The 16236-nt window shown below is 42.9% G+C and overlaps 1 protein-coding gene across 3 annotated transcripts in view; it reads right to left on the reverse strand.

The window, feature by feature from the left end:
• Positions 1–16236, reverse strand: part of nhsl1b (NHS-like 1b) — a 134810-nt gene that overhangs the window by 31245 nt on the left and 87329 nt on the right. Inside the window, exon 1 of one of the 3 annotated variants that reach the window (XM_055016187.1) lies at positions 13663–14713. The exons of the other annotated variants lie outside the window; for them this stretch is intronic. Within the exon in view, the coding sequence (XP_054872162.1) occupies positions 13663–13975 (313 nt within the window). The 5' untranslated portion in view covers positions 13976–14713. Of the gene's footprint in view, positions 1–13662; positions 14714–16236 lie in introns of those variants that run through there. 3 annotated transcript variants of the gene reach the window in all.

Raw genomic sequence — 16236 nt, forward strand, 5'->3', positions numbered from 1 at the left:
GCCGATCCTCCTTTGTGATCCATGAGAAAGTCTGGGTGACACCCTGCAAAAACTAAAGCCTGCAAACATCATCCCAAACATAATCAGACCTCGCTTTTTGTTTCTGCCACACAAACACATGTATGCGCACGTACTCGCCTTGATGTGGTGACGGATGCGGTTTGTGTTATCTGCTCAACAATCGCCACACAAACCAGAAAGAGCCAAAGAACGAGAACGAGGTGGGAAGCAAAGTTGCATCGGAGGATTGTTTGATGTGGTAGAAAGCCGAGGTCATTCTGCTGAGTAGCGATACGAGACGGGATAGAAAAGGCGGAGTTTAAAGGGACAAAAGAAACGAGAGAGGAGATAAAGGCGGCTCAGGGGTTGGAGGGTTCGGTAGGGAAGATAGAAGAGAAAGAGCTAGATCCAAAACATCCATTTGTAGGTCTAGATTCAGTAAAAACAGAAATTATACACAGGAAGGCAGACACACAAACATACACTGAGACCCAGCAGGCTGGCGTCCGACCCAGGAGCTCCCTAATGACCACCTTTGAAATTCAAGCCAGGATGAAAGAGACAGAAAGAACAGAAACTGTGTGTTTGAGCATGAGGACAGACAAACAGTCTGGTTTCTACTGAAGCACTTCTTCAAGCAGAATCAGCTCGAATGGAAGCTAAAAGTAGTTAAAGGTCAACATGACATGGGGGCGTGCAACCGTGAACAAGAAAACTTTTACAGCCCAACGTCAGCTTCAGCACAATGAAGGCGGGTCTCTGTTAAAACGAACACGCCTGTCGAGCAGGGAGTTAAAACGCTGCTATTTTACGAGCAGGCTGATTTGTACGCATGAGCTTTTGGGGGTCTTTAGGGAAGGTGGCAGTTTTGTTGCTAACTTGAGATGCTTTATGCCCCCCGTCAGAGCGGATTTGTAGCTAACCGTCTGTTTCCTCCCCGGCAACAGAGCCTTAAATCTAATGCAATCTGACCCCACCGGCCCGTCAGCCCTCCTGAAGCCTGCAGGACAACGAGCTGAAACTGAAACAGGCGTGTTTGGAACTGGAGGGTTTGTCTGGTGGTGTTTTCCTGGTGTTTGGACAGGACTGAGTGTGTGGAATCAAGTGGCTCCTTGGTGGCATTTTTTAGCCATCAAGGCTCAATGGATGGCAACGTCAGGCACAATAACTATCAGAGTTACACTACCGTTCAAAAGTTTGGGGTCTTCCAGACAATCTCATGTTTTCCATTAAAACTCACACTTTTATTCATGTCCTAACATAACTGCACAAGTGTGCCAAAGAGTGAACAGCTTTAAGGTTGGATTCCCAGCAGGTCATCCAGCATCGACAGCGGCTTAAAATATCAGCTCAGCAGTTTTCCTTCCATTCAATTATCCTCCTCTACTACCCCTACTCTAAATTCTGACTACATAGCTGGAGCACATGTCTGACATGCTACTGAAAAATCATTTCCCAGTGGGAGCCTCGTTGCAGCCACTGGTGGAGTAACATAAAGACGGAGCGCTGGCGGCTCACAGATTACATTAAGATCCATTACCATCCAGCCATGCTGTCTCCACTCATATTGACTCTGGGTTCTTCTCACTCTGCAGCGAAGCCTCCGAGGACCTGCCACATCAATAACCGCAAGGCCTAAGTGTGTTTGTGGGTAAAGTTTCTGTGTGCCTCAGTGGCGTCTTGCATTTTAACAGCCTGCATGGGTTTATACATGCATGTGTGAATGTGTGCCTGCAGCGGTTTTGCACAATCTACTGCATTTAGACATCAGACATTGTGACACATTACACTTTAGGCGATAAAGGAGGTTGATATCAATGAATTGCATCCCCTTTCTGTTTTCTTGATACATATGCTCATGCTCTGGCAGATATAGGTTATAAGACAATAAATGCGCATGTGCCCAAAGTCTATATGCATGGAAGCATGTAACCGCATGATAACCCTATACACACAGTAGAGATGCCAATACACTGAACACTATGTTGGCTGCTACACTGGTCTCCTGACCTACATTTTCAACACCACGGCTGTCTGAGCTTCTCTCCTAAGGCCTTGCATGTGTGTGTGTGTGTGTTTGCACACTCCTTCATAGCAGCACACAATCATTAATCCCAGTTTATGGTTACCTGCACATACAGAGTGCCATAAATCTGACATTAGTCCTACAGAAACAACACACTGTTTCCATTGTGTCGCCACCAGACTTTCAACTTCACAACGCACTCAATTAAAAGTGTGATAAGAATGATTGCAAAGCTGGAATAACGCCAACAGTCAATTGGTGACAGGCTGGAATCTTACGTCATGGGATTTAACGATATGAATCATTAGCATCAATATTTTACAGTGCATTTTCCATTTAGCTGACACTCTAATTAACTGATATATGAACACAATGGCAATAAAAAAAATAGAAAAGCAGGAACACATGAGCTTATGTACATGGTGACATGTTGCTTTCTGCCGTTGCCATGACCCCGGCGCTCAGCTCATGCTGCTGACGTGAGGGTCTTGTCTGATTCAGGCACAGAGGCAGACTGAGCTAATTTAGGTTAAGTGCCTCTAGTAGCTCAAGGGCACAAACCAACAAGCCACCTGGGGGCTACAAGCCTGCATCACAGAGCCGAGCGAGTGTACGAGGGAAACACAAGAGCGCCAATGGGAAGTGGGTTACAGCCTCATCAGCTGCACCGTGTTCGTGCATGTTTATCTACAGCTCACCCACAACTGGAGCAAAATAGACACGATACCGTTTGACCCACTTCCCACATTGCACCTCACTTCCCGTCATCAACGACAGTAGGTCACTTGGGGAGAGTCTGGGGGAGTCGCAATACCAGAACATCCAATCAACCATCAGGAGACGCAACCAACTGACCAACAAGCACAAGTTTAGGAAGTGAGCAAGACAATCAGCCTGCAGGCGGTGGCACAGTTGGGAGGTTGGATGTGAAGTCGGATGCTGGTTCTGGTGGCTGGCATTGATTACTGTTATCAACCAATACGTTAACAACGCATGGCTGCGTTCGGCTTCGCTCCTGAGGCCGATAACATCGATCCAACGCTCAACTCCTGGCTGTTGGTTTGTCATATAATGTTTCACAGACTCCAGACTGTTCAAAAGTTTGGGGTCACCCAGACAATTTCATGTTCTCCATGAAAACTCACACTTTTATTCATGTACTAACATAACTGCACAAGGGTTTTCTAATCATCAATGAGCCTTTCAACACCATTAGCTAACACAATGTAGCATTAGAACACAGGAGTGATGGTTGCTGGAAATGTTCCTCTGTACCTCTATGGAGATATTCCATTAAAAATCAGCTGTTTCCAGCTAGAATAGTCATTTACCACATTAACTATGTCTAGACTGGATTTATCATTCATTTAAGGTTATCTTCAATGAAAAAAACTGCTTTTCTTTCAAAAACAAAGACATTTCTAAGTGACCCCAAACTCTTGAATGCTACTGTATAAATAAAGGATACCAGCAAATATATAGAAACTGGAATTTCTTTAGTCCCTAAACATCGGTATTGACGTAACACCCAAAAATCCAGTATTAGTCAGGCTCTATTACACATGAAATGATTGGAAATCTAATTTCTTTTCGCTGCTCAAAGCATCAGGTATTGCTGTGTGGACTTGGCATGGCAGCCTAAACAATTCAGTAGTTGCTAGAGGAACAGCTTTCTGCAAGGTGCTGTCAGGGGAAACATCCTTCATCGTACACTGCAGTCTCACATGACCTGCAATTTCTCTTGTTTATCACTCTACCGCTGCCACGACCCTTCTGTGTGAATACAGGGTCCACCATGTATTTTGTATGTTGCATGCACAATACCAGGATCCTGAACCTGAAGCAGTTAAACAGATTTCAGTGACTCTATTGTTTCCACCTCTGCTTCCCACATGCCAAAATGTGTTCTGTGACAAGACTTAATGTTTAATTTGCACTACAAATGCAGGATGCTATTGACAGATTGTTTAACCCTCCTGTTGTCTTCACTTATGGGCACCCAAAACAATTGTTTCTTTGTCTGAAAAAAATCCAAAAATTCAGCAAAAAAATTCCCCAAATTTCTGAAAATTTGCAAAACCTTCAGGAAAAAAATTCCAACAATTCCTTAAAAGTTTCCCTTAAAAGTTTTATTTTTAAAAAATCCCCCAAATTTGGCAAAAAAAATTTTCAAAAAATTAGTAAAAATCTTCCCAAAAAATCCTAAAAATATCTAAAGTGATTCCATATATATCAGTAAAACTTCTAATATTTTCTTTAAGAACATTCACAAAAAACCAAACAAAATCCAGTGAAATTTGCTGGATTTTGGTTGATTTTTTTGTGAATGTTCTTAAGAAACATTTTTAACATTTGTTTTTTTTTTTCACCAAAACATGTTCAGAGATTTCCCAAAAATGTTGAAAATGTGGACATCAGAAGTTTCACTGTGAAAATATATATTTTTTTGACATTTTCAAACTTTAAAACGGGTCAATTTCGACCCGCAGGACGACACGAGGGTTAAGAAGTCAGAAGGTCATGGTCATGTGGTATTTTACCGATTCTCTGCAAGGATCAAGGGAGGTCATGATCAGCACCACAAAATATCATCTTTATGTTTGCAGTCTTTCCAAATCAGATTTTATCATTAACGCAGACGTATTTGTGCAATAATGCTATAATAATGCCACCCTATCATAGTATTAAAATGACTGATTTGTAATCCCAGCGAGGGTTAAATGTGTCTCAGTAGAGGCTTAGTGTTGGATCATCTATAAAACACACATACACACTCTGAGACGTTGTGATTGGTGGTTTCACTTTGCTTATCTAGAAGATATTTTATGCAGATGTGTGAGCGCACATGCATGCGTTAAGCCGGGGCTCCTCCACCGATAATCCCACGCTTAGACCTCGTCTGGAAAAAAAAGCAGGACCCCAAATCCACTTAACTCCTCCTTCCTTCCTTCCCTTCCCTTCCCTTCCCTCAACCCCCCCATCCAACCCTTTGCCTCCCTCTCTCTTTCTCTCTCACCCTCCCTCCCCCTTCTGAGCAATAATGGAGGGAGGCTTTAATAGGGAGAGCCAGTGAGCACGACCTCCTAATGGGCCTCGAGGGAAACTAATCCAGCTCCCTGATCAAATACTCCCAAAATTTAAGACCACCATTATACCAAATTAAATTCCTTGTGACGCCCCATGTGTCTCCTTTTGGGTGTAGATGAATGGCTGCGTAGCGCCTGATAGGCCATTAATTTAATCCTAATTCTATGTGTAATTACCTTAAACCTATAAATATGGAAATTTATTCTCACATAAGGTACTTTTCATATTATTTCTATATTGGTTAAAACTCATGATTCACAGATGAGCAACTCTGGAACGAATCATCCTCTGCTTATCTGTATTATTGCTCCACCTTGTGGTGAATGCAAGCAGCAACTAAAAAACTCCAGAATCATCCTGCATAGCTCTTTAAAAACACCACATCTAGGAATTTAGCTCTTCACACAAACAAACAAATTGCCTGTGATTTTACAAGTAAATAAAATGCCCAGAGCTTCCCTTTTATCTACCTTTTCCGCTCTTTTTTTGTCTTTAACCCTAATCCATCTATGCAGGTGGCGAGGAAAATGCTGGAAAATGAGACGTTGCCATGGCGAGGAGAACTCATTAACAAGGGCAGATTTAAAGAAGCTCTTAAAATCACTTTCTCTGCTCTCGCTCCCTCTCCTCGCTCCTTTTATAATCAGTCTCTATGGGTGGGACATGAGCTTTTCAGAGGCTCGGCTTTGCTTTCTGGGGCTTAATGGAACCTCCAGCTGACTGGGGCATAAAGTGGCTCTGGGGTTGAGGAGGAAGGCCAGAGGACTGGGGACACACTGGAGGAGAGAGGGGTCCGTGGCTGAGTGTCCTGAGCAGAGCAGATCTGAGCAGATGACCACAATCTTTATGTAGTCTGTCGCACAAATTGCTTTACTTAAGGTTTTCTTTCAAATTAGCTCGTTTGAATGCAGGAGAAACCTTTAGGCTGCTACTGAATACATTTACTGACAAAAAATCTGAGCATCGTTTTGGAAGTTTGCATCACCAAAGTAAGCAAGTAAGTTTTCTTTAGCAGACGGTGCACTTTTAGTGAACCTCGCAGGAGAAGTTGGGAATGTGCAGACGGAGAGCAGACTGGTCATCAGGGGCAAACAGGGCCAGAAACCTCAGAGGACCAGACTTATAGCAGCATGAGGTGGAAAAAAGCTCCCTCTAATAGCAGCGCTCATTAGTGAAATGAGCTGCGACTGAAGCCGCACTTATCCCGCACTGCAGCTCGATTAGATTTTTCAATTAGGAACAGAAAGACCACTGTAGAGCTGCATGAGGCATAAAGCAGAAGCTGCTGGTGAAGCAAACATAGCCCAGATTAAGTCCTGAAATCTTGAAATCGCATTTGATTCAAAGATCTGTTGGCATTATCAGAGCGTTAAGACAAACTCTCATGTTAATTATGACTGTTTTTCTAATGCGGGTGAGTTTGAGCTTTAAAGTTTAATGTCTGTCAGTGTGCACACAAATAGGTGTGTTTTATTTAACTGCATGCAGATGAACTAACAGGGACATCTTCACACTCATAGAGCAAAGATCACAAGTTTGCCTAGATTTATAACGCACTAAAAGACATAAATACACACGCCTAGATACCAGTTCTAATCTCAGCAGTGCCTCTTATCAACCTGCAGCACTGTCAGTGTGTAGTTAAACATGCTGCAAAACCTGATTCAGCCAAGTTAAGTATGAAAAAACACATGGAAATCACTCTAATGTGCAAAACATCTGCATATTTCATCTCAACAAGAGCAGGTTCTTCCAGAATCTGGGGGCCATAAGGTGCAGTGTACAGATCCGACCTGCAGGAGGACACATACAGCTAAGATCACAGGTTTACCTACATTTATAAACCCCTAAAAAGACATAAATACACACCCTTAGATACCAGTTCTTATCTCAGCAGTGCCTCTTATCAATATGTAGCACTGCCAAAGTGCAGTTAAACACACTGCAAAACCTGATTTATATCAGCAAAGTATGAAAAAATCACATGGAAATCACTCTAAAGTGCAAAAAAAATCTGCATATTTCATCTCAACAAGAGTAGGTTCTTCCAGTCTGGGTGCCATAAGGTGCAGTGCACAGATCCGACCTGCAGGAGGCGCTCTATGTCAACAGGGAGACAGCAGGCCTGTGAACACACTTTCCAAAGTGCTATGAGTGAGTGAAGAAAGAAAGAAAAACACAAAGAAACAACCGAGATACCAAAATAAGGAGAGAAAAATATGCCCTGAGAGAAGTTTAACTCCCGGTACGTGTAAATAAAATGTGCTGATCATTATAAAGTCATGCAATTCGCTGCCGTTTCAGGGCTTCTTCAGCGTCTCTCCTCTGACACGTTCAGTCAATAAATGGATGAATGTCTCTGCAGAGTCCAGCGATTATCTGCCTGTTATGTCCTGATGTGATAATCAGGCCATTAAGTAAAAGTCAGTTGTACACATTCGGGACTCTCAAACAGCTGATCCCTCCGTCTATACACACAGATCTCCATGACTCAGTCCTCCTCCTCCTCCTCCTGCTCTGCTTCCAGCCTCCCTAAAGAAAGGCCAGCTGAGCCCAGTCCCACTCTATTAATCTAAACACATTATCTAACAGTCACGCTCCAGACAAAACTGAAAAATCTAAATATACGCTTGAATCAGACACCTAACGTGGCGGCTGTGTGGTCTGAAAGCCTCCAATGAATTTGGTTCTACAACATCTCGGGTTTATGAAGTAACACCAAACAAAATGCTAAGACTTTACATTAAGGTCCACTATTTATCTGCAATTTTAATACATTTCCTGTCTATTTACGTGTTTAGCAACCATTTGAACCCCAAAACCGGCAGATAGCTTCAAAAGGAATGTGATCTTTTATGAAAAATTGCCAAAATTGTCCCATATATCAGAGTTAGAAACTGTATAAACAGCAAGAACTGTCAGATTTGTAACTCTCTGATGGTGCTGGAACTAATAATGTGTGAAAAATACCGAAATATAAACAAAAAATTGAGATGTTTAATCACTATTCGATATATACTGTTCAAAAGTTTGGGGTCACTTAGAAATAGCATTATTTTCTAAAGAAAAGCAGTTTTTAAAATGAAGATAGCATTAAATTAATCAGTTAGTGTATTTCATTTTTAAAAACTGCCAAAATTATACTGTTGGCAGAAACTGAATTCTGTAAAAAACAAAAAATTCTACAATCATTGGTGCAACTGTAAAGCTATTGCTGACTCAGCTGTGATCAACGACGATATGAAAAAAATTCCATGATTAATCAACTAGAATAAGTTGAACTGCAGAAAACAGCAGACAGAAGACTAGAATAGAAACATATTTAAAATGCATGTAGTAAAACATCAGTACTATGTTGAGTCACAAGTACTTTCCAGTATTGGCATCACCTGCAGGCACTTGGGCAAATGTTGTACATGGTGATCTAAGGTTTTTTCAATTGAAAAAAAAAAAAGACTTTATTTTTTTTTATGATTTATTGCATTATAATTTTGTCATACTGTTTCCACAGAGGTGCAGGACTTTATATTGCAGTGAAAAATGAGCCCAGAGTGAATAAAAAAACACCCAAAAAGTGCTTCAGAGAGTTCAGATAGTCAACATATGGGTCATATTTAACTCATGTTGAAGTGGAAGCTGGTGTTTAAACAGAAATTCAAAGACAACGTAGTCAAACACAGATGTAATAACTTAAAATATGTATATTGTTGCGTATTACTACACAATAACGTGCTATAAACCATTTATATAACGCTGCTTAGACATGCTACAGTGAGGGGATTAAAGTAAAGCATTATCAATCATATAAATAAGATTTCTTGTCACTTTAATTGATGAATGTGCCAGTCTAAACATTTATCCAAACGTCTGTCTGGTAGGTTTTCTGATAAAAGAATCCCTCAGTTTAAGAGGAAATGAGGTTTGAGCAGCACTTAATGAACACTGAGCACCAAATTTGCGAGAATAAACGAGAGAACATCGTTTGTATTCTCTTGATAAATGAGCACAAGGACACAGACAGGACTGAGTTCCTCCCAACTCGATTACCTCCCAATATTTGTCAGCGATGACTTCATTAGCTCTCAGTCACACATGATGGAGGAGCGCTAGTTTAACCACCGACTGCCCGGCCATTACCTATTAGGCCTTTAATAAGCTGAGAGGAGTCCGTCTGTTAGATTCGCTGCCAGCTATTACCTGCCGATTACCCTTCACCTCCTTTATCTCCTGCTTTACAGGGATGCGAGCGGGAAATTACGTGGCTCGGCTCGCTATAGCTTTTATATTCAGAATGGGAATAAAACAAAAAAAAAGAGCAGACATGCACCGATTCACACAGACAGCGATGAAGACTGGAGGGGGAGAAAGATGGAGACAGACAATGTTGCTTTGAAGAAAAATAGAGCCTTAACCCATTTTACAGTTGAATGACCCGAACCGACCCCTAACCCCTAATTCCCAAAAGTGTGTGTGCGTGTGTGTGTGTGAGTGTGTGTGTGTGTGTGTGTGTGTGTGTGTGTGTGTGTGTGTGTGTGTGTGTGTGAGTGTGTGTGAAATCCTTTTTTTCATCTCATTAAGCCATGTGTCATGCTCTCCACTCCATTGTTCTGCCACCTCCAACCTGCTATTGGGGGGTTTTGGTGCACATTCAGACTGAGGGTGTACTTGTCTTTACTCATCAGTGTTCCAGTGTGTTTGTGCTTAAGCCTCGTGAGTCCCGACAGGGCAACTAACGACCATCACCGTGGATTTACGAAAGGTGTTTCACCACAAACTCAAAGAAAAAGCTACTTGAAATGCTTGTCTCTGCTCGCAGGGTCAGAAAGATCCAGAGACGCCTGGTTAACTCCATGTCAGAGGGGACTCTTAGACTCTCGTTTTCTTTTGTCTCCTGGTACAGCGTCTTCAAGAGGATCAAGTGAGGCTTTTTGTTTCTCCTTTTCTTACTATACAAGTACATACAATTCTCATTTAGCAGTTTTAAAGCTGCGGATGGTTGTGCCGTCCCGGATTGATGGGTTTTAATTGCCTGGAAAAGAAGGAAACTGTGTTTTCTGAATGAAACAGACAATGATGAAGAGCTGAAGCCGAGGACAAACCTCCTCCCAATTCCCACTGCCAAAATTACATTACCCTAACCGATTTTCAGCAGGGCTTCCCCCTAATAAATGGAGCGAATCCATTTCATTTGGCCTTATCTAGTTACTCTACAAGCCCAGTCTCCCTCAGGTGCGCTTCCCTCGGGAGCCGTTGGCACTGATTGGTCGATAGCTGAGCCTGCCTTTCCACCAATGGATTATGGGGGATCCGGCTGAACACCTGCTCCACTTCTAAACTAATAAGAAATCTGAAAAAAAAAAAATGGTTGAAGAAGGGGCTGCACAGTGGTTTGGTGGTTTGCACTTTCGCCTTGCAGCTAGAAGGTCCCTGGTTCGCGTCCCGTCCTGGGTCTGCGATCTTTTTGCATGGAGTTGAAGTGGTGTGTAGATAATTGAAGGATGGATGGTTGAAGAAAAAGCCAAGGAAAGATTATTAAATGGAAAAGAAAAAGTAGTGTTGTGGCAATATATTGCAAAAAAAGACTATCTTTCTAAGAAATTGGAGATTCATGTGGAGAGAAGCCAAAACAAGGCAGTAAAAACAATCCAAAACAGCACAGAGCGCACACAAAGGGACGTATTAGTGCAAGTTCCAATTTGTTTGGTCTGTTCAGCTGTGCATGAACACAGACTGACTGGGAGGTTGATTCATCCTAAAGAGCCCAAACAATACTGTACTGATGGCAGCGACATCTTGAGCTGTCACGGCGTGTTAGACAAACAGGCGTGAGGACGGGCCTCGGTCGTCTGGCAGCGTATTGTGAAGCTACACGCACGGGAATAAGGGGAATAAGGGTTCCACATACATGCAGGAAGAGCTTTCTAGGAGTAGTTAGCAGATAAGTGGGTGGATGGATGAGAAATCAAAGTAGGACGGTAAAAATAGAAGTTACAGAAGTTGTGCTTTGTATGCATACAGTGCCATGAGAAGTATTTGCCCCCTTCTGAAATGCTTGTTGTTTTGCCTGTTTTCCCCACTTTAATGTTTAAGATCTGGCAGAGAGCAGAATTCATGGTTCCATCAATCACAGCAAGTCGTTCAGGTGTTCAAACCGTCACACTACCACCATGTTTTACTGTTCCTGTGATGTTCTTTTTCTCAAATGCTGTTACTTTTACATCAGATGTAGCGAGACACACACCTTCCAAAAAGATCAACTTTCGTCTCGTCAGTCCATAGAATATTCTCCCAAAAGTCTTGGGGATCATTCAGACGATTGTTTGAAAAAGCAAGACGAGCCTTTATGCTCTTTGTTGTCAGCAGTGGTTTTCACCTTGGAACTTTGCCACGGATGCCATTTATGCCCAGTCTTTTCCTTATCGTTGAGTCATGAACTCAGTCATGAGCTTTAGAAATGGCTTCGTAACCCTTTCCTGACTGATAGATGTCAATGACTTTATTTCTCATCTGTTCTTGAATTTCTTTGGACCATTTAGTTGCAGCTTTTTGAGATCTTTTGGTGGACTTCATTTTGTCAGACAGGTTCTGTTGAAGTGATTTCTACACTGGACAGGTCTGGAGGTCATTAGGTATGGGTGTGGTCAGTGAAATCGAACTTGCTTTCCAAAAAATGTGATTAGCCACAGTTAATTCATGATTTAACAAGGGGGGTAATTACTTTTTCACACAGGGCCAGGTAGGTTTGGATAGCTGTTTTCCCTTAAAACATTAAATCATTTAAAAACTGCATTTTGTGTTTACTTTGGTTATCTTAGAATAATGTTTAAATTTGTTTGATGGTCTTAAACATTTAAGTGGGGGAAATATTCGAGAAGGGGGCAAATACTTTTCCACGGCACTGTAGATCCATGACATTATAAGCCAAAGCCGTCACTGAACAATCTTAAATGTGGACTCGGGTCAAAGCACTCTCTCTTATCTCCCTGATGGCTCCTTTATGTAGTGGCGGAGGTGAAAGTGGGTCACCTCCATAACCCCAGCAGTGTCAGCTCAATCACCCGCACACTGTCAGCTCTCTTACACTTCCCTGCAGGCCTGGCCCGTCACCTCCAGCTGCTAACTATTATGTCCCATTCCCAGGGGTGGGCACCCAGCGGGGCATCCTCTCGGTCCCAAATGAGGGTGCAATCTAGTCTGGATGCAAGCGTGCACATGGACACTGATGATGCATTCAAGTACTGTATGCATGACTGGACACATGTAGGCTCAAACACATGTCTGAGTCTTTAAATATGCATACAACACACTGGAACATGGCAACAACTAATCAGGTACTTGTGCATAAGTGATTCATAAATGCTGCCCTCTAAGGGTCACCGAGTTCTTGCCTGCAGAATCCCTGTCATACGCCAAAGGTCAAAGGTGTCCGAGGTCGCAAAGCCACAATCTGCATTCATGCCGCAAAGCACCAGCAAACATGCGCACACGTATAGCGGAGCGCACCATAACAGACGGCACAGATCACTCCGTTACAGCGGGATGGAAATCAGCTAATAAGAAGAGACAAAGCCCGGCTTGGGAAAAGCTTCCAGCACATGTGTCGTGACTCTCCAGCGCTGCGACATACAGCCTCTAATTGTTTCTCACAAACACTTCAGGTGACTTAAGTGCACTCGCTCAAATACTACAACCATTACTGTGGCAAAACAGCAGCGTGGTGTCTCCTAAGTCTTACTAAGAGGCTAACGGAGGCTGCTACCTGAACAGTCCGGCTCTACAGTTGGAGGCAAGAACCCCTTTAATCACAGTGATTTAGTTTAAAATGGAAGAGGACTGAGATACTGCTGATGTTGGCAGTTTACAGCACTCGGTTGTTATAAAGCTACACTTTAAAAGTTCAACAGCACCTCATGTTTTTTTGCTTTAAAAACCTGCAGATTTTGCAAAAGACTATCTGTGCAAGACATCCATGCATGACAATCCATCTGCACAGTTTGTATTGCAGTTTGAACAATACTTGTACATTTTTGCACTCTGTATTTAGTTTATGTGATATATTATGTAAACAATCGCTCAAAGGTTTGTGGTCATCCAGATAATTTCACGTTTTCCATGACAAATCACACTTTTATTCATGTACTAACATAACTGCACAAGGGTTTTCTAATCATCAATGAGCCTTTCAACACCATTAGCTAACACAATGTAGCATTAGAACACAGGAGTGATGGTTGCTGGAAATGTTCCTCTGTACCTCTATGGAGATATTCCATTAAAAATCAGCTGTTTCCTGCTAGAATAGTCATTTACCACATTAACAATGTCTACACTGGATTTATCATTCATTTAGTGTTATCTTCACTGAAATTAAAATGCTTTTCTTTCAAAATTAAGGACATTTCTAAGTGACATCAAACTTTTCAATGGTCTGTTTTTATTTATATATTTTTTATTTCTCAACTATAGCTGTTGTATCATGTGAATTTCCCCCTTGGGGGATGAATAAAGCTGTCTCTTATCTTATCTTAAAACTGCTCTCTAGCAGGTACCTTTGCCATCCTGGTAGGTTTGTGTTTTCCCCGGTGAGCCTTTATCCAAAGGTCCGAGCAGCGGTTTGGGCGTCCACAGCGAGTCCGGCTTCTGGTGGACCTTTGACATGGAGAGCAGGCGTTTTCTCAGGCAGCCCTCCGGCCTGGCGGGCCTAGGGCTGGGGAAGGCCGGGGGCTGCAGGCTGTTGCCCATCTTGTTGGCGGGCTGGAAGGTGTGTGGAGTCCTCTTCTCACCAGGGGGGTCCTCATAGCAGACCCTGTCCCAGCAGTTGACCACAGGCTCCGGGGAGAGGCAGTGCACGTATGTGATCATCCCCGGCTAAACCTAAACCCTCCACCACCTGCCCTCCCCTGCTCTATCCAGGACCAAAGCCCACAAGTCCTCCTCCTCCTTCTTCTTCTTCTTCTTCCTTCCCGGGACCCTCCACTTGAGGTGATGGGCGACTGAAGGATGTGTGTGTCAGAGACCTCCCCCCTTGTACTCTCAAACTCTCAATAGGCCTCCCCCTCTCTTTCTGGGAAGACGGGATGGAGGTTTGGAGGTTTTTGCAACCCACAAGGGAGCCAGTCCTCCCCTCAGTCTCCTCCTACTGTTTTTGTCTTTCCTCCCCTTCTCTCTGGGGATCCTATTGACTTGCATTGATTTGCCTGACAAAGGAAGGCTGTGCTCAGTGTTCGATTACAAGATTTAACTCCAGAACAAATATTCCACACAATTATTGCAGCACAAAGCTATTCTATATATATATTTAAAAAAATCCTCCGTGACTGTCAACTGGCTGTCCGGTAGAAATCCTGGAAGCTTGCAAAATCATGAATCCTGACCTCTAAATGTGACCACAATAAATTTCTTAACACTCCAAAATGCAAAAGTAAGGTTTAAAAACAAGGAGGAGGGCCTTACTGCAAATACCTGTGGTCACAGCATGGTTTTACTCCGTTTTTTGCAATGAAACGCCCCGAATCTTGCAAAAGAAGATCCACAAAACGTCAAGAATCCAGTTCACGTCTAAAGATGCTGAGCACCTTTTTTGGTCATTTAATAAGTTCATAAAAATGATTCTTCAGCACCTAAAAGCTCCCTTCGTCCTCTTTCTCCATCCATCTGAGCCCCAGCAATGTCCAGTGACATCCACATGGCCTCTCCTCTCGACTCCTCCTCCTCCTCCCCTTATTCTTCTGCCTCCTCAACGCTGCTGTTCTAATCTGTAAACCCCAGATTATCCAGCCTCCAGCCTTTATAGCCTCTGATTGTAGCAGACACACAACACAGATGGACACCAGGCTGCGGTTAATAAAGCACATCACCTCACAAATGTGTGTGAAGTTCAAGAAGACCTGGCAGGTCGCATGTCACCAAGTTAACTCCAATGACGCATATGTAAAAACACATGTGGGCCAAACGATCGCCTGAGATTTGCCCTGTCCTGACTGGTGTTACCAAGCGTAGATCCGGTTGTAATAGTCATCATACATTTGTGTTTTGGCAGCTTGTCTCTGGGCCTTCCTTCCGCTCCTTCCTTTTCTGATCTGGTGGCTTGGTGAAAACAATCTCCCTCCAGCTCTGTTCCGTTCAGCCAGTGTTGCATTAAAATCTGCTGCATATTTTCATGTCATTGCATCCCCCGAGTGACGTCTGTTTGTTTGCTCTTGTAATTTGAATTGCAGCTTTAAAGGATATACTGGTCAAACTTTTTTTTTTTTTATGTCTTTAAGAAAGGAGCGGGATCACTGAAATGGCATGATCAACAATCAGGAAGAGAAATACGAGGAGGAAGAAGACGAGGTAGAGGAGGATACAGCTGGTAGAGACATGGAAACCAATTGGAGGGCAGAAATGCAGGACGGGCACAAACATTGACCAGTTGCAGTGTCTTTTCTGGCTGCCTGTAGAGCCAGTCAGGTCTTTCTTTCTCTTGATTCCCAATGGAATAAAACCAGCCATCCATTCATAATTCCAGTTAGGAAAATTGGGATATCATGCTTGGAAGATGGGGATGCTATTCCAAACGTTGTGGGGTTGGAACGGATCAGCTCACACTGTGGGGCGCAAAGGGGACATATTCGACACAAAGCTTGAAAGTTGCAAGAAAGACAGTATGAGTCAAATAGAAATTCCAGGAGTCCAGATGGATGGAGGTGTAATACCCGATAGTCTGACAGATGTAGGCGCAGCAGACACCAGATAAAAAGATGAGCAGCGAATAAAGAGACAGTCACAGATTAACAAACAGGGTGAGAGTTGTCACGAGTGGTTAAAAACTACAGGTATGAGTGTGTGCATGATCCTTAATCAGCTTGGCTGTGAGGGTGAGGTAGGCTAAACTTATTGATATGACATGCTCGGATTAATCAACCGGAGTGTGGGAGGGGATGGGGCTGGACAAAACTGAAGATTAAATAATAGTCTGAAGCCAAAGACAGCTTCTATACACAACCTGAGACATGAAACTGAAAAACAAAAGAAGTTACAAAGAAAGAGATTAATTAAAGGGTCAAATAATTACCAAAGACTCAAAATACCAAAGACAAATGGCTCCCTCTGGTGGCGGTATCAGACATAGACACACTTAT

The sequence above is a fragment of the Amphiprion ocellaris genome, chromosome 12 (assembly GCF_022539595.1).
Source record: "Amphiprion ocellaris isolate individual 3 ecotype Okinawa chromosome 12, ASM2253959v1, whole genome shotgun sequence".
In the NCBI taxonomy this organism is placed as follows: Eukaryota; Metazoa; Chordata; class Actinopteri; family Pomacentridae; genus Amphiprion; species Amphiprion ocellaris.